This window comes from Ochlerotatus camptorhynchus, unplaced genomic scaffold (genome assembly GCF_037179485.1).
Source record: "Ochlerotatus camptorhynchus isolate MF236.1 unplaced genomic scaffold, CSIRO-AGI_Acam_v1.1 ptg000193l, whole genome shotgun sequence".
Taxonomy (NCBI): domain Eukaryota; kingdom Metazoa; phylum Arthropoda; class Insecta; order Diptera; family Culicidae; genus Ochlerotatus; species Ochlerotatus camptorhynchus.
Genome location: NW_027040683.1, coordinates 1,550,077 through 1,576,268, shown reverse-complemented (window position 1 = coordinate 1,576,268; position 26,192 = coordinate 1,550,077). Strand labels below are relative to the sequence as shown.

The window sequence follows — 26,192 nt, the reverse complement described above, 5'->3', positions numbered from 1 at the left end:
TGATGTACTTTTCGACTCCTGCAAGAATTATATTTCTACGGATCACCACGGTTTCTACCCCAAAAGATCAACATCTACCAATCTCATCCAGTTTACTTCGTTTTGCATACGCAACATTGATGCTGGTGCTCAGATCGACATCGCATACACTGATTTGAAATCAGCTTTCGATAGAGTTGACCACGGAATATTACTGAAACGTCTAGGAAGAATTGGTGTCTCTGCGGATCTTGTTACCTGGTTTGGATCATACCTCACGGATCGTAGCCTCACCGTTAATATCGGATTTGAATCTTCGGTATCATTTTCAAACTTATCTGGCGTGCCACAGGGTAGCAACCTGGGTCCTTTGTTATTCTTACTCTTCATCAAAGAGCTTTCTCTCGTACTACCATCTGGCTGCCGTGTGTTTTACGCTGATGACGTCAAAATATACATGATCATTAAAGGTATCGAGGACTGCTATGCTCTACAATTGCTGCTGAATAGTTTTGCTGATTGGTGCACCCGGAACATGCTGACGTTGAGCATCCACAAATGTAACGTTATATCGTTTCATCGCAAGCTCAACCCGATTACGTATGATTATTCAATTAATGGTCATCCCCTTGAGCGTTGTCTTCAAGTTCGTGATCTTGGTGTCATCCTGGATTCAGCGCTGACCTTCCGATCGCACTACAACGATATTATCTGTAGAGCCAACCGACAGCTGGGATTTATGTTCAAAATATCCTGCGAATTTACCGATCATCTATGCCTCCGGTCTCTGTACTGCGCACTGGTGCGATCGATTCTGCAATCCAACTCTGTAGTATCGTGCCCGTACCAGTCAACCTGGACTGGTAGGATCGAAGCAGTTCAGAGAAAATTTGTGAGATATGCCCTACGACGCCTTCCGTGGCGAGATCCGCTAAACCTACCACAATATGGAGATCGCTACAGATTATTGAGACTGCAGACGCTTGAGCAGAGACGGAATGATGCCCAAGCGGTGTTTGTAGCTAAACTTCTCACAGGAGAAACTGACGCAACTTAACCTTTGCGTTCCTGAACGATTACTTCGCCAACGGAACTTTTTGCAGCTTGAGCCCCGCAACTCCTTGTACGGCCTTCATGATCCTGTCCGCTTTATGTCGACTAGGTTCAACGAAGTCTACATCCTCTTCGACTTCAACTCTACTGTGGCAACATTTAAGCGTAGACTGACTGAATTGCATTAATGGATCGAGTGAGATTCGTTATTGTGAAAGGTGAGTAATATTCCATTGCACCTAAATTGTAACGAGTATCCTACCTGTATCCTTTTTTTTTTCCCTCGATTCACCACTAGGATTACTTCAGATGATGGATGTCCAATGGAGCACTTTATGTTATGTTCACGGATGTGCTTGTTTTGTAATGTTTGTACTGTATTGTGAAAAGATATGGGGTTTTTACGCCAATTAAATTGGCTTTTCCCCATCACATTCATAAGGACGACAAAAAGTCAGATGAATAAATAAATAAATAAATAAATAAATACATAAATAAATAAAATATAGTCATAAATTAGGTTTACAGAGTTGATGCACAGGTAAAAAGTGGGGTTGCGCGACGCCACTTCCGAAACAAATGAAGACACAATTTCTTAGATCAATCTCTCACTTTTCATCCATACACAGCCTAATGACCAATTCAGTCAAATAGCGATCGGCCAAATGGCGTATGAAAATTTTCAAGATACGCACCAAACCTGTTTGATAGTTTTCGCTGGATGGTAAGAAATTTTCCAGCTCTGATTGTAGAAAATTCAAACTCCAAATTGCTCAGTACCATATGGAAAGCAACCATCCAGAGATTAAAAAAAAAGTCAGTACAATTGCATTCGTTTCATCTGAACGCACACCCAATCCACCTTCAAATGTAGCAGGCAAAAATCGCATATCTAACATGGTAACGCCAAATTGAATTGCTTTTTCAGCAACTCCAAACTGCATCATTCCAGTGCAGCTGGTGCTATTTTTATCCGTAACAATCCGAAAACCTTCTGCACCAACCGCTGCGATACGAAACAGAGAAGGGTGCGATTTTTTCATTGCACAACTTTACTTATATTTCAGCCGAACCAACTAGTTGCGTCAGTACGCTCTCGATAGCCACCCCCGCCGAAGGGGAACTGGGAATACGGGCAATGATGGGAATACGGGCAATGATGGGAACCTTGCAAGAGTCCTTGAGAAAATCAACAAGGAGAGCAACTCAATCGAGAAAAAATTGACTAAGGTCATGAAGGTTGTTTGGGATCGATAAAAAGTATGTACTGCTACTGCTGCTACGCCCGTATTTATGTAACCGAGGACGGGTACATACTGCGGGAAAGCAATGGAACTTGATAGCGAAAAGAAGAAGAACTTTTTTCCTCTCTCAATACAGACGCAGAGAAAGCTTTTCTCTTCTCCCGTTTAGTTCTCTCCGTCCGGAATTTGCTGAACGGGTTCGCTATGTATTTCTCCCACTATATTCCCACCGAGCCGTTTTGGGGAATGGATACAGAAAGCGTAAATTTGATGAATAAAGGTATTTACTACAGTAATTTCGCGCATGCTTTTCTTATCGCTACGGTATCAGAGTAGGGAAACGAGGTCTTAGCCATCGTCATCATCGCTTTGGATTTCATTTTCATCCGAAGGTAGCTAAACAACCGATCGCAGTATATATTGTCGTCATTGTTTGGGTTGAATTGATTCACCGAAAATGAAAAGTAGGTACAGTGCGATTCAGAAGCGATTATAGATATGGTTGTAAGTTCATCAAGCAAAATTAATTTGACCGAATACTGTAGATCAAACAGACTGATAGCTGAATATTTTCCGAGCAATAACATTATGATTAAACATTTCACGCTCACATGATTGGGTGATACTGTCCTGAGAAAATGATTAAAAGAACATGTGTTGTGTTAAAGCGTGTTGACTTCTCTGCTCTTCTCCGCTTTGGCTATTACGTCCAAACTGGAACTTTACGCCGGTTTTCAACTTATTGTTCTTGTGCGCTTCCACAGTTGTTAATTGAGAGCTTTCTTTTCTACTCGAAGAAATTTTTAAAACTGCGCCTTTACCGATTGAGCTAAAGAAGGCCCCTTCTACTCTTCTCTCTTCAACCTTGATAACTAACTCTCAGTCGGCCCTGTTAGAACACTCATCGATCGGTAGTTAGAGTAACAAACTCAGTACCGTAAGGCCGTTCGCAATGCTGTTGTATTTTATAAGGATTGTTTCAATTTGAAACTAGAACAGAAACGCACCTCTCGCAATGCTGAGTTGCAGTTTCATTATTCGAGCACTATTTTGCACCAGATTTGCAACTGCTCGACTATTCTGTTTTATTTCTGAGCGAGTTTGAAACACGAATGGAACTCTGTTTCAAATTTCTTTGTATGTATTTAAAGATGTTTCGAAGAGCTTCACAAACAACTCTATGAACTTCATAGAAAACAGTAAAGTTTATGGAACTTGATGATTACAAACATCTTTTAGAACTGTGCGTTGCGCTGATCGTGTTGCAGTTTTATTTTTGACAGTTTCAAATTATAGAATTGTCGAGGAGTTTAAAACAATTTTGAAACTCAGCATTGCGAACGGCCTAAGGTTATGTTTCACCTGCCTGCAAACAACAACATAATCTATATACATATGGATTTCATATCCATGCAATAGGCTATCTTGAAAAACGTCTGATGTAGATTTAAAAAAAAATCACGGAGATATGGGAGAGAAGTTTTAAAACGCTTAAATTAGCCGAATTAAGTACTTTACATTAATTTCAATGTTACTGTGGAGGATCAAAACTCGAAATCTACCAATCTGAATAACTTTCATAACATATTTTTATAAATTTCAAATATCTAATATAATACGTATATTGAGTAGTTCTTCAAATTTTATCCCACCGTAAAATCATCGAAACAAATAATAAAAGCTTTATTTGAGAAATAGAAGCATTTTCAGATTTCATCACCGTGCACAATTTTGAAATCTGCTTCATCAAGACGTTTTTCAAGATACCAGCGAGAGGACACATTTTTTTAGGCATATAGCGCTTAAGAGTAATTACTCTCCTTGCTGAGTTCAAAGAAGTGTGCAGACCAGGGGCCGCATTATGTACGCTAGTTTAAACGACCTATTCTTCCAATTTCAACCAGCCGGGAACTTGGAATTCGACATTGGGCTTTCGTAAGGGCCTAAGTCATAAAACGTATACAACGACTTCTTCTGCAAATTCATTTTTACCATTATATAATAAGTCTCATACCCTTTATGAAAAAAAAAACCATAGTTGAATTGAGCAAGCAAGCAAGTGAATGAGACCAGGGCGAAAAAGATTAATCAATGATTAATTACTATTGGTTAATCATAAACATTTAGCATGAATTTTGAGACATTTATCATCTATCTTTAACCGTCATCCCAATGAGGTAATTGATTAAGATCGATGATTAACAATTAAATCGAAATTTTGATTAATTGCTTTGAATGAGACTTTATCAACCGAATTGCATGTACACTTAAGGCCGGCGCACAATGCATACGTTTTCGGGTTTTTTGACAGATAATGCACGTATCTATTGTGCGCCGGCCTTTACTTTTTTATTCATTGTTCCAAATGTACCTACACAGCGATAGCGGTACTGTTCAACCGGAGTATCAATCTCATAAGTCAGAGAAAGAGAGAAAACAAGAAAACAACTGCTTCTACTTTTTGGCTGCACTTGGTTTGATAAGCGCGCCTGATGACGGTGCGGCGAGGTGGGTGGTGTAGATACAGAGCCATGACCAGCGTCAAGGATTTTCGAGTTATCATCAGACTGCTTTCGTCGAAGCGGAACACGCCGCGTTACTGTGACGTTCTCTACTGACTGCAGTACTGGTGTTTACCATTGTTGTTGTTGTTGTTGTTTTCACTTTTAGTTTTCTTCCACCCCATGGATGAACAATACCGTTTCTTTAGAGCTGTTGAAGATGTTTACCGACACGAAGGTTTGCCATTTTTTTTTCTATTTTACCAAACCGCCGGCTGATGATACTGCTTCTTCTTTTCACCGATGGAATGTTGTTTGCACGGCTGGTAGGTAGCGGTCGATTACATTGTAACACAGTGGCAGGCGTGCTCGGTTGCAGCTTTTTATAAGTACACTATTTGCAGTAGTATGAGCTGGAATTGCCTACCTCAACTAGTCTGAAGGAATCCATTCGGGGTGGAATATCATCCTTGAACCTTGCTGTGATGATGAAGGTTTCAATATATTCTGGGTACAAGGAATATATAATCCCGAATGCAGGATGATGTGATATGACATAATTACCTGAAACAAAAAGGGAAAATGGGAGAATTAGATACAGGTTGTTATAATCAAGTTTAATTCATCCTTTCCTTCCCAGAAAGTTTTTCGTTGTTTTGAGATGCAAAAATGCGTTTTTGTAAAGTGCTGGAACAAAAGATGTTCAAAAATTGTCGGATCCATTAAAAACAGTTTTTTTTAATTTGCCACCACCACTGAAGAATGCATCTTTTATCTACGAGCATGAGCATGAGCATGATTGACCGCCCACGGTTGCTACTCTGTTATTGCAAGACCAGCTGTAATTACACAGAGAACCAATAGACGATGCTTGGGACTAGCAATCATCCTCAATGTGTAAAAACTGGTGATCTCGAATTAGGCAATACCAGCGCCAGCCGCGCCTGAACGCAGGTCAAGAAAGGAATGGGTAGGAATGTGTTGACGTGACACTCGCTTTGATGGAAGCCGAGGAGTCCTCTGCACTTCCACGGGGAATCACAGGGATGTTGGGTAAGAGGGTTGGGTTTGCAGCAGGGTTCGTTTTGGTAAACGATAAGCTGAATTGATGTCCTAACGATCGTATAACGCGAAGGAGCTTGGGATTGAACCCACGGTCTTCTGCTCAGTAAGCAAAAACGTTTGCTACTAGGCAAACGAGCTCCTTTTTAATCATCGAGTTGCTGTTATTACCATGTAGTCATATTAACAAATAAAACGATTAACGAATCTTGATGTGGATGGGCTTGAGATTAGACTCAGGATGTTCTGCTCAGTAAGCAAAAACGGTTGCTCTAAGGCCACCGAGCCCCTCATATCACACCATACCGTTACTCAAGTTGTTATAACTATTCAAACCCGGCACCGACGACAACGAAAGGTTTAGCAAAATACACGATAAACAAGCGATCTTACCATACATTTTTAATATGAAACGACCTGGGACCGCGATTTTCTGCTCAGTAAGCAAGCCACTGCAACCGACGATCTTTCAAATCCGAAAACAAAAGTATTTACGCCTTGATCCACTATCACGCGACGTTCAATGTTCCAATTTGCTCTTTACGCATTTTTCAGGCAATCATAACAAGCTATAACCGACGTGACGATGGTTTAAAGCACCGCGGGACCAAATCAATATGGCACTGAGATATATCTTCTGAAATTGGGGTTCTTCACATTTTTTAAAAATCCACGGATCTCCAGGTCTACTTTTAAGAATTGACTATTTTCCCGGTGATTCCGGGTATCCAGAGGGCCGTATTCTGGCCACCCGGTAGCAGAATCGATATGTGGATATCATATTTCCTCTATGCTCATGGTTATATTATATCTCTAGGTCAGAATCCATCTTTTATCTACGAGTTAAATACTAACCAATAGGTACTAAAAATCAGCAGGTATCCACTGAAATGTCACAATTTACCTAACCAGGTACCTACATTTAGTCTCCAACAGGTAGATGCATGCTGCGATGTGTTGTTTTAGGTAGAATGCTAAAGAGTCTCGAGTATCCGTTTCCTTGATCTCTATTAAGCAATGCTGATGGATTATGTTTAAATATTTCTAAACTTTCTGCTACGTCTAGTTTCCAAGGCGAAGATACACTCCGCAGGATATTAATGTTATCCTTTGTTTACTTGTGCCCCATTGTAAATATATGTTCTGCAACCTTGGATTTAAATTCATAATGAAGTCCTTAGCCATCCTTAGCCTTTTTTACCTCTGCGATGTGTTCCTTTAACCTTGTTTCCAAAGTTCTTTTCGTCTGACCAATGTAGATTTTATTGCAATCTGTACAAGAGATTTTGTAGACTCCGGCTGATCCTAAATAACAGTGACTTCAGCTGATTTGCCCTGCTGCTTGAATACTAAATCTTCTTCTTGAATACCAAAACTTCTAAACTTCAAAATCAATGGTTTGGTAATGTTTATGTCGAAATTCACCGCTACCCGTTTTAAACCCTCAGTTACTGGTGTAAGAGTTGTCGAAATACGCCTAAAATGATCCCTTGTTCTTTTATCGATTACTGCTTGAATTGTTTTTTTCTTGACACCCATTAAGTCTAGCGATTTAAAAATGTGAGCTATTTCCTTTGATTTGCCTGTATCGCTAAGAGTATGAGTTTGCATCCTGTGAACCATGTGATGAAAAGCGGTCATTTTGTGTTGATGGGAATGGTTTGAAGTGCTTGGTATTACTCTCTTTGTATTAGTTGGTTTCCTATAGATTTCGAAATTGAACGAAGACGTTTCCCTGATGATGAGAAGATCTAAGAAGGGGAGTTTTCCGTCTCTCTCTCTTCTTCGTGAGTAAATTTGATGTCCTTGTGAACGTTACTTATGGCCTCCAAAGTTTTTGATAAATCTTCCTATTTGACAATGCTAAAAATGTCATCCACGTACCTATACCAACATTTGAGCAACAAATTCCTATCCTTCAGAGTATTTTCTAAGTTAGCCATGAACAATTCACATAAAAATGGAGAAAGCGGATTGCCCATAGGAGCGCCTTTAGTTTGTTTATAAAAATTTCCTCTGAAAATGAAATAATTTTCCTCCATACAAAGACGAGTAAGTTTGAGATATGACCGAACTTTGTTTTTCCAAGTAGAATCCTCACGTTGCTTCAGAAGCCAGTCCTCTAATGGGCCATTAGTAATTTTCTCCGTCATCCGATTTCCATAGTCCTCTTTGTCCAAAATAACTACTGCATTACCTTTGTCCGCTTTTGTATATAATACCGGCTTTGTTTTTAGTTCTCTGAGAATTCTAATTTCCTCTTTTTCGGTTTTACTAAGTGAATGTCCCTTTCCGTTTTGTATTGTCTCTGAAATAATATTTCTGGCAGTCTCGTGTAATTGAATAGGAAGTGTGTGGGTGATTGCAATCTCCATGTCAACGATAGCCTCTTCCACGTCAGGTTCTGAGGGGATCGCATATCCTAATCATTTGTTGAGTTTTTTTAATCTGTAGTACTTTAATTGTTTTTCAATAATGAATTCTCAAGAATACATGAGAATAAGAATAATGATAGAATATAGATAGATAGAATCCACAAATGTAGCTTGTAAAATCAGCCATGAAAGTGGCCCTTTGAGGCTTTTCTATCAATCTTAACCTTAACTAACACAGAAGGAAAACAAAGGTAAATGTTTCTCCTAACAGTAATATATGAGCTTTTAGCATAGTCAGTAAAAAGACGCGGCTGTAACGCAAATTTTTGATAAAGACTAGAAGAGGTAGAGATGAGCGGATAGGACTGTTAGAAATTTCAGTAAAATGTAGGCAGGGCTGGTAGCGATCACTGCTGTCAAAAATAGTGATTTTAGTGACCATGTTGAATAAATAAGTGACCAAATAGTGACTCAAAAGTGACCTAAGATAAGAAAAGTAGTCGTTCTGATGAAACACCAAATAAATGTTTATGTTTTAGACTTATTCAATTAGTATCTCATAAACATTTATGTACGATATGAACCTTTGAAGCGATAGATTCAATAGAAAGTTTATGACAAACCAACGGTATACTAACTGCAACACCCTAGGAAATTTTATTTTTCCTTAAATACCTGGAAGTCTCAGAGAATTTAATAATTTTCTTACTGACAAACAATGAATTTTAAAATACAAGCATTTAATTTTTCACTTGATTTTTATTCACACTTTGAACTTTATAGATCCACAGTGAATTAATCTTCAATAACAAAAAAAAATTAAAAAAATACTTGATTCTTGAAAAAAAAAAATTTCGGAACATGCATAATTTTTAAAGAAATTTTAAATTCGAATTAGCTCTGGACTTAAAAGCTTAAAATTCAAGATTCTGGAGTCAAATTTCATGCACAGTTTTAAAGGCTCGTGGAATTTTATTATAATTTCTAAGGACCTCATTCCAAGCGAGTTCTAGGAAAAAAAATCTTTCAGAAAAACATCAAATGTAATCTGCTTTTAAGGTAGTTCTGAGGCATTTTTGATTTCATGTGAAGCCTGATAGTTTTAAGTAGAATTTCATGAAATAAATTCAGTTGCGCAGTAAAGTTAATTTCAATGAAAATTCTTAGGGATTTCAGAGGAGCACAACTCCTGTGAACTTCAAAGGAAAATTCCAAGGGCATTCTAAGGATAATTTCATAAAGTTTGTGGGAAAAAACGAATCCGGAGCATAAGTCCTAGGATTTTTTTTTAAATATTAAAAGGAAGATTACATTTAAATCTGAGAATAACTCCAGGACATCTTCAAAGGAATTAATTCAAGAGAGTTTGCCAAACAAATTATGAGAAGAAATCTAAGGAATTTGTGAGGAGAAACGCCAATGAATTCTTTGGGCACTTTCAATCTGAGTAGAATTTAAAGGGAAGGAGTGAGATCAAAAGAAAATCTGAAATTAATTCAATTAATATTCGGAGAACCTATCCAAACGGTTTTTTTATTGTGGCGAATTTCAAGGTAATTCAGAGGAAAACTAAAAGAAAATTGAATTCACTTTTGAAGAATATTTCAATGGACATCTCCGTTGAATATGAAATGAACCATTCTGAGGTCTTCAGAACTACTTGTTCCCAATTTTTTCCTGAAGTTAATGAAACTACCTTGATGTTCTTTTGTAGTTTGGCCTGTTGCTCACAATACTTCTCATCAAATTCTTAAATTTCTCCGAACTTTATAGGACTTCCTAAAGTTTCCTCAATTTTTCTAACGATCATGGATCCCCTCTAAAGGTTTAACAATTCGCTGAAATTTTTTAAACTACTCTAAGATTTATGTGACTTCTACGTTAACTTTATGACGTCTCTGAAATTATCTGAAAATCTGGGAACTGCTATAAATTTCCCACTAATTTTCTGAAACTAATGGAACTAGCCTCCCCCTGAAATTCCTCCAATTTTTGGAGCTTACTTAACTTCTTTCAAATGCTCCCGCATTTTGCTAATATTCATGAAAATTCTTGAAGTTCTCGTAATGTTTCTGAAGACCATTGTCCTTCTGTAAAATTTTCGAAGTTTTTCTTAATTTGTGGAACTTTTGCGCTCCCGAAATTTTCAAGGAATTGGAACGAAATAATTCATAAGGTTCTATGATTTTCACTGAAGTTCTAGATTTTTCTAAAGTTCATGAAACTTCCCCTAAATTATCGACACTAATTTAAAACTGCTTCAATAGTCTAGACTTTTCTGGTGTTATTAAAACTGCCGAAACGATTAATTAATTACTTTCAAGTTCTCTAGATTGTCCTGAATTTAAGAGTATTTTTTAAGAACCCGCAACTTTACTGAAATTAATTGATTTGCCATGAAGTTTCAACAATCTTCCATAAGTATTATAAGCATTATAAACGATCACTAATATTCCCTGAACTTATCTATGCTTACTTGAAGTACTCTAAATTTGTTTAATAGCCCGGCAAATTTTGCAAGAAACTGGACTCATAATCCATGCACAGTTTTAAAAGCTCGTGGAATATTAATAATATTTCTAAGGACCTCATTTCAAGGAAGTTCTGGGAAAAACACTTTCATAAAAACATCAAATACAATCTGCTTTTAAGGTAGTTCTGAGGAATTTTAGATTTTTTGTGAAGCCTGATAGTTTTGAGTAGAATTTCAATGTTTAATGAAAACTCTGAATATTTCTGAGGAGCACAACTCAATCAGAGCAAAATTCCAAGGGCCTTCTGATGATAATTTTGTGTTTGTGGGAGAAAACGAATCTGGAACATAAGTCCTTGGAATCTTTTTGAAAATACTAAGAGGAGGATTACAATTAAATCTGAGAATAACTCCAGAACATCTTCAAAGGAATTCGGAAAATAAATTCAGGAGGGTTCGCCAAACAAATTATGAGAAGAAATCTAATGAATTTGTGAGGAGAAATGCCAATGTATTCTTAGGAGACTGTCAATGTGAGTAGAATTCCAAGGGAAGTTTTGAAGTTCTTTTATAGTTTGAGAAACTAGCCGGATGTTCACAATACTTCTCATCAAATTCTTAAACTTCTGTGAAGTTTTCGAAGGTTTTCTAAATTTCTGGAACTTTTGTGCTCCCGCAATGTTCATGGAATCAGAACGAAACAATTAATATAATTCTATGATTTTCACTGAAGTTTACAAGATTTTTTTTTTTTTGAAGTTCATGAAACTTCACTTAAATTATCGACACTTCTTCAATAGTCTAGACCAGGCATGGAAAATCATTTACATTCATTTCATGCAATCATTTACATTCATTTGCCACTAACTTTTTTCATCAACAGCATTCCGCAAAATGATGTAGAGAGCTTTAGTAGATTTTGTTATTAGCTACAACTTTGGTCCATAACTCAAATCTGTATCTCTTATGCATCACGAATTAGAGTGGGCAGAACTTGTTCCTGTTTTTCAGTGAATGTAAAATACATTCACTGAAAAACAGTAGTGGCTTCTGTTCGCTCTGGTTCGTCATACATAAGAAATACGGATTTAAAACACTAACAAAAGTTGTAGCTAATAACAAAAACCTACAAAAGCTTCATACACCATTTTGCAGAATTCTGTTGATGAAAAAAGTTAGGGACAAATGAATGTAAATGAATGCACGAAATGAATGGAAATAATTTTCCATGCCTGGTCTAGACTTTCCTGCCTAAACGATTATTGAATTTATTTAAAGTTCTGTAGAATGCCCTGAATTATCAGTATTTTTTAAGAATCCGCAACTTTACTGAAATTAAATGATCTGCCTTGAAGTTTCGACAATTTCCCTTAAGTATTATATCCATTATAAATGCTCACTAATTTTCCCTGAACTTATATATGGTTACCTGAAGTTCTCTAAATCTGATCTCTATTCATAATTCTCTGATGCTTCTGACGTTTTCGGATCAATCATAGAATTCATGGAATACCCCATCATTCCACTGAACTCCTTGTAAGTCTCTGCAAATTTGCTTAAATTAATGGGATTATTCTGAAGCTATCTGATCGTCTTTGAAGTACTCGGAACTTTGCTGAATATCATGAAACTATCTAAAAGTATCTTAATTGATTGGAAGTTCTCTGGAATTTCTTGGATATATCTCTAAAATTTCTCGCATTTTTTTTAATTAATGGAAATTCGTTGATTTTAATCAACATAGCTAAATTTTCACGTTTTTTAGGTTCTTGAAATCTCCATGATATAACACGTTTAAAATACTCTCACGTTTTCCGTACGTTCACATATAGTTTTTATCACGTTCCAGAAATTCTCTCGGAGCTTTGCTGAAGTTTCCGGAAATTCCCTGAGTTTCTCGCAACTTCTTTAAGGTTTCTTCAAGTTCCTTGAAATTATTTGAACTGCCCTTTGATTCTCTAATCTGTCTTGATGTTCTCGAAGCTTCCCTCAAGCTCTCAATTCTATTGAAGATCTCGGTTCTGCTGCTAGGAAATAAATGGAACTCCCGTAAACGCCTTTAAATTTCCCTGAAATTCTCTGGACTTCTGTGAAGTTTCTGAAATATTTCTGATGTTTTCATAAATTCTCTGAAGGGCTCTATACGTCCCTAAAATTCTCGGAACGTCTTGAGGGTTTTCGATTTTTTATTCAGCACATCATGGAACTATCCTGAATTTTTCTAAATTTACCGATTATAGCTCTTTAAACTGCTCCAAAAGTCTGAACTAAAGCTACGGAAACTGCTCTTAAGATCTGAAATTCCCCAAAAGTCTATAGATCTAGCTTTTCTGAGGTACTTAGAACTTCTTAAAACATTTGCGCAATACCTCTCATGTTTTCTATATTTTTCAAGTTCACTTGACACCTGTGAAGTTCTCTGAAATTCTAGGAACATCAGCTTTGAGGTTTTTAAAGCTTCCAGTAAGTTTCCAGTATTTTCAGCTTGGACTTACTCAAATTAAGTAAGTTTTTTTTTTACTTTATTAAGTGAGCAATTAAGTGTTAAACTTCAACATTCAATGGATTTGATTGTAAAGCTGTTTCTTTAAAACTGATTGCCTTTTTTTAAAAACGTTTGGGTAAATTGCTGTTGTTTTTGATCCACACAAAAAAAGCATATTTTTAACGCATTTAAAAAAATAGCTTTTTACCCTTCTTACAAAGAAGGGTATAGATATCACTTGAAAAACCAACTATTGACCCGAGGCCTGGAGGGCCGAGTGTCATATACCACTCGTCATATACCGACTCGTCATATACCATTCGAATGAACCGGTTCCGGAGATATGGCCGGAATAAGATCCGGTGAATATTTAACGGATTTAACGGAAAACGTATTAAAACCATCATGCGACACATCAAATTACTACAGAATTCAAAAATAAGATCAATGCAAGTCGTGTTAAGTGTTCCAGACCACATTGGACACACTTGGACATGTTCCGGGTACCCCGGGGAAGTTGCTTGAATATGAATTGAATTAAAATCCATTAAATCACATTAAAATACGATGATAAGGTGATTGGTAGCCTCACCAAATAGACTACACCCGGATATATTCCAGGTACCCCCAGGCAGTGGCGTAGCGTCACTGGATGACACGGGGGTGGGGGGCTTGGTCACTGATAATGACAATAAAATAAATAAACTTGAATAAATAAGAAGGGTCTGATCACACCATAGGTGGATAAATTCGGGTTTTTTTATTATAAACCTGGAATTTATTAATTAGAGTACTGGAAAGAACCTGGAAAACTCAGGTAATTTTATTTAGACAAATGAGTAGACACCATGTAGATAGAGAAAGACTATTAAACGCCACAAAGCAAAGAATGATCAATCTTGAAATAAATTCAGGCTAAAAAAAGTTGAAAATAGTGACTGATTATAATGAAAAATGACTTTAGTGACTGGCTTGAAAAAAGTGACCAAGTCACTAAAAAGTGACTCGTCACCAGCCCTGTGCAGTATTAAAAAAACTGAAACTATTATTTTTACCATAGAACAGGAAGGCCGAGTTATCTTAAGTATAGTATAGTACATACATTTTTCAGCATCAAACTAAATGCACCATTAATTTAGCTGTTTAAAAGCACATTAAGCTTGATTTTTACTGTATACAGTAATATTTAGCTGTGCGAGCTGTTCTGCAGCTAGAAACTCTGTTGGATGTATTTTAATAGTTTCATATTGTTGCAATTTACAGGGTGGCAAGTGAATTTCCATTTTGAAATTCCTTGTTTTTCCTGGTTTTCCTGGTCAAAGATTTAAAAATTTCCTGGTTTTAAAACCATGCATTTAAAAAAAACAATTTTTAATAAAAAAATTAAGTGAATCCTTGTACTATCATTTTTCGCGCAATGCGGAATTTCACAAACCAAAATAGGTATTAAGGTTCTTGTGAATGCCCGTGAAATCTTTATCTGATTGTTTGCTGTAAAGAAGCTAGTAGGGAGCCGCACTATTTCGTCGTATCATGGTGCCTATTTCCGTTCTACATATGTGCTAAAACTATAATAGCAAAGCGTTTTAACTCATGTTTTTGCAAAAACATCTTTGCTTACGAGATTAATTACGATTGACACTGAAACATTTGCGATAACCCGTAAAATGAGCGATTTTAGGGGTGTGTGACGAATAAAACCTGAGATACGACGGACTAGCGCGGAGCCCTATCTAATGTCTGAAATTTAGAGATCTATAAGCCCCTAAATCTTGAGATTTCTGTTTTTGAAACTGCGATTGTTTTTAACTAGTTTATCTCAAGGTGAAATTGCGAAGTGTGATACGAATGAAGACTCTTTGCTTCTAACAATTTTACGGATCTCCAGTTTGTTTAAATTTTCCGCAAATTGTCAACGATTAAGGATCTTATTTAGCGGAATTTTGATTACAACATGATTTCAAAATCATATGATTAAAACATTTCAACCACAACGCTGGTTTGATAACTGTTATTATTAAAAAGACTGACTGCTGAAGTTCATAAAAACTCCCTAAAGTTCGTAGAACTTCCCTGAAGCGTTAAGGTCTTTCCTGAAGGGTTCATTGAAGTTTGTATTGCCTGAATTTCATGGGACTTCCCCGAAGTTCGAAGGACTTTTTCTCAGATCTTAGGACTTCCCTGAAGTTCGGAGTTTTTTGAAATTCATAGGAATTTCTTAAATATCGTAGAATTATAACGAAGTGCGTAGAAATTCTCAGAAGTTCATAAGACTTCCTTCAAGTTCGAAGAACTTTCTCGAAGATCTGAGGACTTCCCTGAAGTTTGAAGGACTTAACTGAATATATGAGGACCCTAAATTTAGAAGAGCTTCCCTGAAGTTCATAAGGCTTTAAATATCGAAGGCTTTTCCAAAAGTTTGTGTGTCTTTCCTTAATTTCTTGGAAATTCCATGAAGTTTGGAGAGGTCCCATGAATTTCGTAGGACTACCTGTAGATCAATCGACTTCTCTATGTTAAGTTCAGAGGACTTCCCAAGAGTATTGAAGACTTTTCTGAAGCTCGGAAAAATCCATAAGTGTCATAGGATTATCCCTAAGTTTTAAGCAATGCCTTAATGTCGTAGAAATTACATTAAATCTGTAAAAAATTCTGATTAAAGATTAAAGGACTTCCCTGAAGTTCGTCAGACTTCTCTGAAATTTGTAGAACTTCTCTGAAGGTTCGGAGAGATTTCTTGACCGTCGTAGGTCATCACAGGATTTTCCTGAAACTTGTAAGACTTTCCCGAATTTTGTAGATCTTGCATGAAGTTCGAAGGCCTTATCTGAAGTTTTTAGAAATAGAACTTTTTTATTGAACATGTTGAACAGGTACTTCAAAGTAGTTACGCGTCGGCACTGCTTAAGGGGGTAGTACACTTTGAACGTCCAAAAAGTAAGGCATTTTCGTTAATTTTTTTAAGTAATAAAACACTCAGGGAGGGCAAATATGTTATAACCCATTTATTAGTCATCCTTCGAACTACAATTTGTATTTTTTTGAACTCGATTGGCGTCTCCCCGTGGCCGGTGCACCAGGTCGCGCAGGCGTCCTAACGCGGAAGTCGGAAAACGGCGTGGGAAAATACTCCTTTCGATGTGATCCTGGAACATAAATCGAACAAAAATCCTGATTAGTAATGAAATTTGGATTAGAAATACGTATTCCGATTTTTTTTTAAATTAATTTTTTCAAAAGTTGTGGCCTTAGGAAAAAAGTCCATTTTTTCACCCTAAAAATGCTTACAAAATCGTGGATTAAAAATCCATTTTTGACAAAATCGAAAATGTGGATACGTATTTTTAAGCAGAATTTAATTTTGAACAAGAAAACCTAGGCGATATCCAAATTTGATGGTACCTGGTTAGAGTTATTTCCCACGCCAGTTTGAAAAACCTCGTTTCGAGATAAACGCGTTTAAAGATAAAAATGCTCTCTCAGCGCGCCGCTACATGTTTTAGGAAATCGCTTCGTAAAGCGGTAAGGAATATTCTGGCGGACTTGGAGTCTTTTCTAAATTAAAGTATACATCCCAAGAAACATTTTAAGCCAAAAAAAAATGCATTTTTTTGAAAAATCAAAGTGTACTCCCCCCTTAAGTCTGCTATCAATTAAGCACAAATCATACATGCAATTGATGCGTGAAAAAAATTAAATTAAAAATAAATACAAAATATATTTAATAAATTCTCAGGGTAAATTGTGTTCATCAATGTTTAGTTGTGTGAAAGATTTTGCTTGAAAAAAATGGTTAGTTTTGACCTGATTATAAAAATAAACTTTGACATACATAAAATCTAAAACCTATTTAAATTATACAAACAAGATTATTTTCCTGGTGGACTTATGAAATTCCTGGTTTTTTTCCCGGTTTTTCCTGGTGAAAATAAATTCCCGACTTTTTCCCGGTTTTCCTGGTTTCCTGGTTTACTTGCCACCCTGATAATTTACCATAATACATAAATGTGTTGTATACCCACAGATAGTATGTTTAGGCAATCCTTTAATCATTTAACCAATTCAATTTATTTATAATGAGGTTAACTGTTAACAGTAGAATGTATGGTAACTTAATTATCATTTCATGGTTTTATTTCTACATGGACTGAACTACCCACCGCGTTCATCGGGAGATACTTATATCCCCATCAGGGGTTGATAATGTCCACGAATGGTTATTCGTGGAAAGAAAATAAATGATCGTAGAAGTGATGTAATAATGTGTGTCTCAATTTACCTCACTTTATGAGGCAAGAGGAAATAACACACCATATTTGTATCCTCATAAAAAAGCAGAGTCATCACGGCATAACCTCACTTTTTACCTGTTCAACCACTTTGAAAACGTTATTTAGAGTTATATTTGTATTCAAATCGGCCTCAAAATGCATAGGATCTTCTAGTTTCATTGATGTGTATCGATTCAATGCCATATATTTTTATTTGTTTACGTTTTAAGAGTCGTTCAACAGGTAGATTGAGGTTAGGGCGACGCCACTGTGAAAAAGTAAGTTCTTTGGATCGAAACTATAGTTTAATACTTTTTTTTTCATGATACAAGACGGTTGTACAAAACTTTTAGTGCAAAACATCTGGTTTATGTTACTTTATGATTTTTCTAGAGAGCCTCAAAGTTCAACTTTGAAAAAATCGTTTCAACTTACCCCGATGTACCTTACAACATTTTCCAAAATTCACACTGAATATTCATGATTGATTTTCCCGGAATTAGATTGAAATTTTTTTGAAAGTAAACTGTTAGTAGAACCCTTATTATAAAACCATCGAGATAAGTTTGTGAAAGTTTGGCTTTAATTCAATCAAATAGTTATTAAAGTAATCGATCAAAAGTTTGGGTCACCCCTCAGTATGAGTTGTCGCTGTTGTAAGTTTACTTGAAATTTTAGTATAAATACATCGTCGGTTTCATACAATACAATAGTAAAAAAATTCAATTTATGAGATTTAAATGGTAAATGACGCCAAAGAAGTTTCATCCCACACAAACCCATTTTTAAATTCGCGAAAAATCGAAAGAGGTAGATATGCCTTTGGAATTTTTTTTCAAAAGAGTCCTTTGACAAGTTATTTTTTCATGCAATATGGTCGCAATTGAAAAAAGTAAATCCATTTTTGCAAAGTGACAAAGTGGCACACCTCAAATGAAAAGCAGTTAAAATCGTTGGACTATTTGTTTTTTGATCGGATGTTTGATAGAATGCATGAAACACACTCTATTTAGTCCAATGGAAATGAGAAGATTTATAAAACTGAAACTTAAGTAAACAAAACAAAAATCAAACATTAATTGTGAAAATTCACAGATTTTGAGTTGTGTCAATATTGCACGAAACCGACTTTTTTTTATTATTTTCTGATTATTCCTGTTTTTCCATCAAGCAAATGTTCTTCGCATTAAGTATTAAGAAATAATTTTCCAAAATTTGGTCTAAAGACCTTCGGTCGAACGATCCAGCTAGAATATGCTTGTCAACAAGAGATCCATCAGATACTAGAGCCAGAAAACAGATAATTACCTGCCAACCCTGCCAGTGGCAGTGTTCGATCCCACCGCCCCTGGGCCTGGATGATCGCCGCTACACTCAGCATCGGCTTCTCCTTCTTCAGCATTCTTCACCAGGGGATTCCGAAAGCGAATTCAACACACGCTTGTTTATCACACACTAACACGCTGAAACGATGCACGAACAACGCGACTAGATTGATGATTCAGCACTATGGCTCGTAACCGGCCGAAAAACAAGCAGCGTAGAAAAGATCCGCACACAACAGTTTAGCCTCTTCTGCCCTGAATGAACCGAGATCCGGAGAATGACTTGGCTTGACGCTCTTGTTGTGCTGTTTTTGTACGACATGCGTCGTTGTCGCTGCTCACAATTAGCACATTCACTCACTTCATTCATTTGCGATGACGCGACTTGATCGCCAGAAATCGTGGAATTTCACTGCTTTTTTGATTGTTTGTACACATTGCCATGCTTTGCCGTGGAATACGACGACCTGGTAATACTGTTTATCTGTAGGTAGAGATTGATGCATCAGCTGATTTAACGTACGAGAATGAACAATTACAGCGCGTCTACTCGCATTTCCTGCCCAACTGATTGTGTGTGTGTGTGCGTGTAAAATTCTGCTGTAGGATGGCCTTGAGTCCCGCAAAGTGAAATGGAGTCATCCTGTCGCAACCCCAGACTACTGCCGCGTACTCATTCAATTGCATAAAATTGCTTGATTTAATATTATTATCATGCTCGATTACAGATCCAGAGTGAGCAGAGTGAACCGATAACCGACCCGGTCCCAGTAGACTAACCCATACACACGTATGCACTGTATGTAGGACTGCACTGTGCAGACAACCTTCGGGATGCAAAAAATAAACATTCAACTCAAATGCATTGCAGCTACTCCCGGAATTGGGTTAACTGATGCGGCGACCCTGAGACGGATGACGACGATTGCCGCTTTACAGCCGGGGTGGCGGCGGGCGTGCTGAACTAATTAACACCCCAAGCAATAATTGTAGCAATGGGTGCAGGGTGCTTTCCCCCCGGTAACCCGGTAGTTTGCACAGGGTTTTAGCAGGTCTTTCGCGATTGCTATTGTCGCTGTTATCAGCGTCTGCCAAACGGGTTTTGCAACAAAGGAAGGAAGGAAGGAACAAAGAAGTGATCCGCCGTGCGATGATTCAATCCTGAATGGTGATAAGAGCTTGACGATAAAGGGAAGATGGTTAGCTCAAGCACGAGACTAGCCTGGCATTAGGGCTCGTGATGCGTTGGGGTAGATTGTAAGCACATTTTTCTACACGGGGGAGCTGTTTATAAACTACGTAGACATATTTTGGGAGGTGTAATTACACAGAGAACCAACAGGGACTAGCTATCATTCTCTATGTGTAAAAACTGGTAATCTAAAACTACGGAATGTAGGAATGTTTTGACGTGATAAATGGTGAATTAGATAAAAATTGTACACGCAATTAATAGCTGTATCTTTTTAGCAATTATACCAAATGACTTATAAATTTTCAGTTCTTCAGTTCATAACGTACACACAGGTGGAGAGGTGCTTTATGTCGAGTAACAGTTATGAGAAAAACATGCTGTCTAAAAAATGTACAATCTCAAATTTGAAATCAGCGATTACGCAAGGAATCATTGCTGCTATTGACTGATGAAACCAAACCATTTTTTTGACGAATTATTTTAATTATATTTCAAAATACCGACCGGTCAAAAATTACACTTCAAAATTTCAGCTCATTACGACTTAACAAAACGCAATTCCTTCAAAACAAATAAAAAAATCAATCGTTTTACGCCAAACCAAAATTTTTTTTGCTAATACACTTTAAAGATTCATAACCCGTTAATAAATTGAACAAAGAGTGGAAAAAATAGCAAAATTTAGTTTTTCGTCACTGTACCAGATTTGTAAGACAACATTTTGTTTTCTTGATTTAAAGCCAAGTCAAAGCTCGTATTTGAATCATGCTAATTTTTTTATTTATTCAGTACTCTCTAAAGAATCTGCTCTGAAAATTTAAAGATATTTGGTATAATGGTTAAAAAGTTACAGCTCTTGTGCCATTTTTATTGAATACACCCTTTATGCGCTTTGTAGGAAGCCAAAAAATCCTCTGCACTTCCACGAGAAATTATTGGGATGTTGGATAAAAGTGTTGGGTGTGCGACAAGGTTCGTTTTGACAAATGGTACACTGAATTAACCAATTAACACCCAGTGATCTATTTATAGATCAGATACATTTTTGATAACTGTCGAGAATTTTGAGCTCAAAAGTCATACATGTCATCACCAATATTGTTCTATGGACCGATCTCTTTAAAATGACAAACAATTTAATTCGGAATTGACTCGCTAGGTGGCGTTAGTGTCAGTAGAAAATTTCGTTTTATCAATTTTTATAGAATACAATTCTCGTGATATGTGTTAGATAGAGAGATGCGGCCTTCTGCAATGTTGTTGAGATTACAAATGCTAACATTATTATGTATTTTATAGTTCAGAATTATCTCACTAGGTGGCTCTAGTGTGCATGTGAAATTTGTGTACATGCAATATCTCATGATCCAGGCTATAAACAGTTGCGTTTTCGGCAATATTTGAATCATAGACAGTTTCGTTCGGATTCTCTCGCTAGGTGGCAACAATGTTTTTTTCAAACATTGCCAATTTTCCGGTACACATTTTACCGGAGGCATCCTGTTTGGAGTATTAAAAATCAAAACTAGTCCACAAGCAAATAATGCAGCTACTATTTAGATATTTACACAATTTTCCCCTGTAGAGACGAACCACCTAAAAGCTGAGAGTCATGCATTTTCATCACAAGCTTTATCGCCAGAAAGTGTTCAACATGTTCAGCATATGAAACACTCGTCTTTAATTCCTCGTTATAAAATATATTCCCCGTGCACACTGCAATGGCCATCCCATTTCCGTTGAACATTTGTTATGGATAATACGTTTAACCACACGCTTGATCGTAGTGGGATACCTCCGGTAGGAAATCGTTCACAAGAACATATTGCACCTCCCAGCCCAAGTTACATTGCAAATTTTATTGAGGTTTTAAAGCACTGCTATATAAAACACTAACAATAGTTGCAATTTCCAAACCTACGACTGGATGCCTTCCTTCAAATAACAACTGTAGTGCGGTAAAAAGTCGGTAGAACTGTTTCAAACACATCGTTGGTACTTGAGCGGTCGGCTTTCATCTCTTTTGCCAGTGGTGGCGGGGGGGAACACCCCTCACCATCCCTCTCCAAAGGGGGAGTTTGGTAAAGAGAGATGAAAAAACCGATTTGTGCCTTCCTTAAAAGTTGTCCTAGCTCGCTATTCTACTATCTATATGCAATTTTCACACTGCCGTACTCTAACGGAACTATCAACTCTACACTTTCATCTACTCCATCTATCGTATAAAAATTACCACTACAGTCTGTTATTTGAAATTAGCATCTTCAACAACTAAACTAACATACGACTAATTACGACTAATTCAGGTTATTAATTTGTCACATACTTCTACTTTTAATTATTTCCAAAACTATTCCTCTCCTTGTCAATCTGCTTAATGCTATTGGTCTGCTTGCGTTTTCTTATTGAAGTTCAAGACTAAATAGGAAGATTTATTCTACAATTTTAAAGGTTATTTGCCTCCCTAAGCGGACCCCCGCATCCCAATTCTTTTGTTAATCTACTTAATGTTATTAGACTTTCTGAATTTTCTTATTTAAGTTCATTTGATGATTATGATATTTCATTAGTCTAATTCAATAAATAATTGAAATCTTTAATTCACCTAATCAATCATAACCCATGCTTTATTAAGTACCTGCACTTATGCTTGTAATCTAAAACCACTTTATGGGGTGGCTTTCTCAGTCTTTTAGTAGAAACGATTATTTTTTACGTTCCCGACGTTTCGACCGTTTGGTTGTGGTCTTTCTCATTGACAATACAACCCTTGAGAAAGACCACAACCAAACGGTCGAAACGTCGGGAACGTAAAAAATAATCGTTTCTACTAAAAGACTGAGAAAGCCACCCCATAAAGTGATTCCAATCAACCAGTCGAAACCACCATTAGTAATCTAAAACTAAACGTGTTTCAAGTACTTTTGATTTTGACCTATACCTATTTATTATATCTTAGTTCGACCCAGGTGACACCTTCAAGTGACTAAAATGCTTCATTTTGAAGTTAGTTCCCTAGCCCACGCTTCCACTATGTCGCACCGCAAAAATACGTATGGGTATGTCACAATAGAAGCACGCCACAGTCGAAATTCCGAGCCATAGTTCAAACACTTATCTCAAATCAAAATGAAGCACATATAAGATTAGTTACAATACCATGTGTTTAACATTGTTCCCTGAGTAATACCTCAATGAAAACAACAATGAAAGCTTGTCACGCAAAGAGAAGGTGCACTGTTGGGCACTTTCTGAAATATTTCAATATTATAGTTCCCTTGCAAACCCAAATAAATCTATCTGCGTAAAAATAAATAAAATAAGAGTAATTTGCGGCAAAATCCGCCAGTATCGCACTCAACGTACTACGACGCGGCTCTCAAACAAAGGAGTAACAAGTGTGAGACTATCACTGCTAGACTAGATCTTTGGTTTTCTCATGCAGTGGTTCATCAGAGAGGGGAAGCTTAGTAATCCCCATTGCCTGCCCATGGTGCCATTCTATCGCGGCATGAGCCAGCAACGGCGGCCATAAACCTACCGTCTCCAGCACTCCAAGGTGCAAAAACTAGCCAAGGGGAGGGCTCTTCGAATTTTAAATTTCTCTAATTAAACTCTTTCGAACAATTCACTGGAGCTTCAATTTTTTTTTAAATTTGCTTGACATTCTCCGTAAAGTTCCCATGCAATTTACCTCAGAATATCAACCAAAAATTGAAAAGGACCTATTAGTTTTCATGAGCAAAACTTGCAACTCTCCCGCCGAGAATTGTTTTCAAATTTTGTTCACAATTATCTTGAAGTTCTCCTCTAAATTCTTCTGGAAATCGCATGGAATCCTCATTAAAATTCTCCAAAAAAATCCATTCGAAATGCGCTTGGAATTTCCTTATAGATTATCGAAAGTTGTTTTGCAATTGTACCTTCAAAATTCGCATCCCTTGGTATTTTTCACGAATCCTGGAATCTTTTTCCCTCTTGGGAGTTCTAGTAAAAACTCTCTTCGAGATTTTCCTAAAGCTCCCTAGAAAATATTCTCTGAATTACCTGAAATACCTTCTGCCACAATTTGTTTTGGAAAAAAATATCTAAACTTCTCTTAATAGTTCTTCAAAATTATCTGAAAATCTAGTCTAGTCTATGGTTCTTGAAATCTTATTGTTTTCGAAATGAGGACGAGGTACATGTTTTCCGGTGACTTCAAATTCCCAGCATTTTACGTATGAAACGCTTGTTTTTAATTCCATTATATATTTTTTTGCCTTGAGCACATTTTGAGACCCAGCTCTGCAAGAAAATGGTTCCAGATTCGCGGGCGGATTCCTGCGGTGGGAAATCGTAAAAACAGCACTTTCACCTCAAATATTCTGTAAGTTAATTTCATCTAAATTGCAATAGCAGCAACATTACAATACTAAAACTTAACTGAGAAGCTAATTTTGCGAGCTAACCAGGTTTACAATGAAGACCTAGAATACTAAATAAAGCCACTCTATGATGTAGAAGCAATGCTTGTCTACGTAAATTTGAATCATTATTCAATCATAAAAGTTCTATTCCAAGTAATAAATAAAAAATCCTCCCAAGGAAGACCATTATCCTAAATTCTCTGAGCTGTGAAGAACACAATAAGGAACAAAAACTAGAAGTATTAAGAAAATATCAATCATCTCTTGAAGCTCGACAACGCAAGTCAACTGATCAACTCAGTTGAATTCACGTGACTTGAACGGCGTCAGTGGTAAGCATGACTGCCTCTCACTCCAAAGAGCCTGGGCTCAATCCTAATCGGCACCATCGGGATTTTCCGAAGCATAAAATCTCTGATCAAGCCTTCCTTCGGAAGGGAAGTAAAGCCGTTGGTCCCTGGTTCATGAGTTGATGGGTCGATAGGGTAGGGTCTAGGCGTGGGAAAACAAATCAAGGAAAAAAACTTTTCAAGCCAATTGAATTTAACTCATTTGATCAATGCCTTGACTTGTCTAAGTCCAGCTTAACTTTTAATCATTTTTGCATTTACTCCAATGCGCTCCAATGCGCTCAAGGGATCGATTTTTGATAGACACAACTGGATCGAGCAGACGCACCAATCTACTCGAAGGTTAAATTTTGTCAAACGCAATTAAGTGTCTATTAAGAAACGCACATTCCCATTAGCAGCTTAAATTTTGGAACAACTAACAACGTTTAGCGTCTAAGGAAATGGATTTTTATCTCAGTTCAACTCAGGAATGTGGCAACACCCAGTGGGAGCTGAATTTATAATAGGCTCAATTGCTAGAATGTAACATCAAGCATTGCACAACCACAAATTCGCAACTCTATTTAAAATTTGAAACGAAAAACCATCCTCAAACTACACCGAGTAATTGAGTTGTTTGAAACTAGCGAAGTCAGTCATACTTATTAATAAGTTTCTGTTATAAACAAATATTTTCTTGAATTTGAATGATTCCATGCTTGAAAGGTTGAATTTGAATGAATTCCAGGTCCAAAAATGAATTCCCTGAGTTTCCAGGTTTTCTCAGGTAGTCGTCATCCTGATTAAATTTTAATTGCATAAAGGGTGTCCACGATGAAATTGCCACACTATGAAATTGCTCTAACTTTTTAACCGTTGGGTAGAATTTAATGAAAATTTGGGTGGATTTAGTTCATAGTGCATTATTTACATCCTGCAAGTTTTAAAGTCCTGTGATCAAAACTCGCGGAAATGGAGTCGAAAGAACAGCTCGTGCGTGATAAAATCTTGCGCATTCATCACGAGAACAAGGATCTCTCGCATCGTTCCATCGCTAAAACGTTGGGAATCGCGAATTCCACGGTGTCGCGAGTGATTAAGCGGTTCGAGGAACGGTTGACCACCGATCGGAAGCCCAGAAGTGAAGGAAAAAGTATTCCGTACAACACCAAAAATCACAACCGCGTAGTTAGGGCCTTCAACCGAAATCCGAACGCCTCCGTTAGGGATGTGGCTAAGAAGCTGCACCTAAGCCGAAGTTTTATCCAGAAGGCCAAAACTAAGGCTGGGCTTCGAACGTTCAAGGTACAAAAGGCCCACAACGTCCCAACAATCTTCTGGCCGGATTTGGCCTCATGCCCCTACTCCAAGGACGTGCTGAAGTGGTATGCGGACAATAAGGTCAATTTCGTGCCGAAAATGTTCAACCCTCCCAACACTCCGGAGCTCCGCCCCATCGAGAAGTACTGGGCGATTATGAAGCAGCAC

The 26,192-nt window shown here is 37.1% G+C and overlaps 1 protein-coding gene and 1 long non-coding RNA gene across 2 annotated transcripts in view; both read right to left on the bottom strand.

Moving 5' to 3' along the window:
• The window catches only part of usp (ultraspiracle), a 195,747-nt gene extending 176,693 nt beyond the window's left edge, over positions 1–19,054 (bottom strand). The window contains exon 1 of the mRNA XM_065223588.1: positions 18,752–19,054. Within this exon, the coding sequence (XP_065079660.1) occupies positions 18,752–18,845 (94 nt within the window). The 5' untranslated portion in view covers positions 18,846–19,054. The remainder of the gene's footprint in view (positions 1–18,751) is intronic.
• Positions 19,055–19,076: 22 nt separating this feature from the next.
• Positions 19,077–26,192, bottom strand: part of LOC135702517 (uncharacterized) — a 36,699-nt gene continuing 29,583 nt past the window's right edge. Inside the window, exon 2 of the long non-coding RNA XR_010517704.1 lies at positions 19,077–19,252. This is a non-coding gene — a long non-coding RNA (uncharacterized LOC135702517). The remainder of the gene's footprint in view (positions 19,253–26,192) is intronic.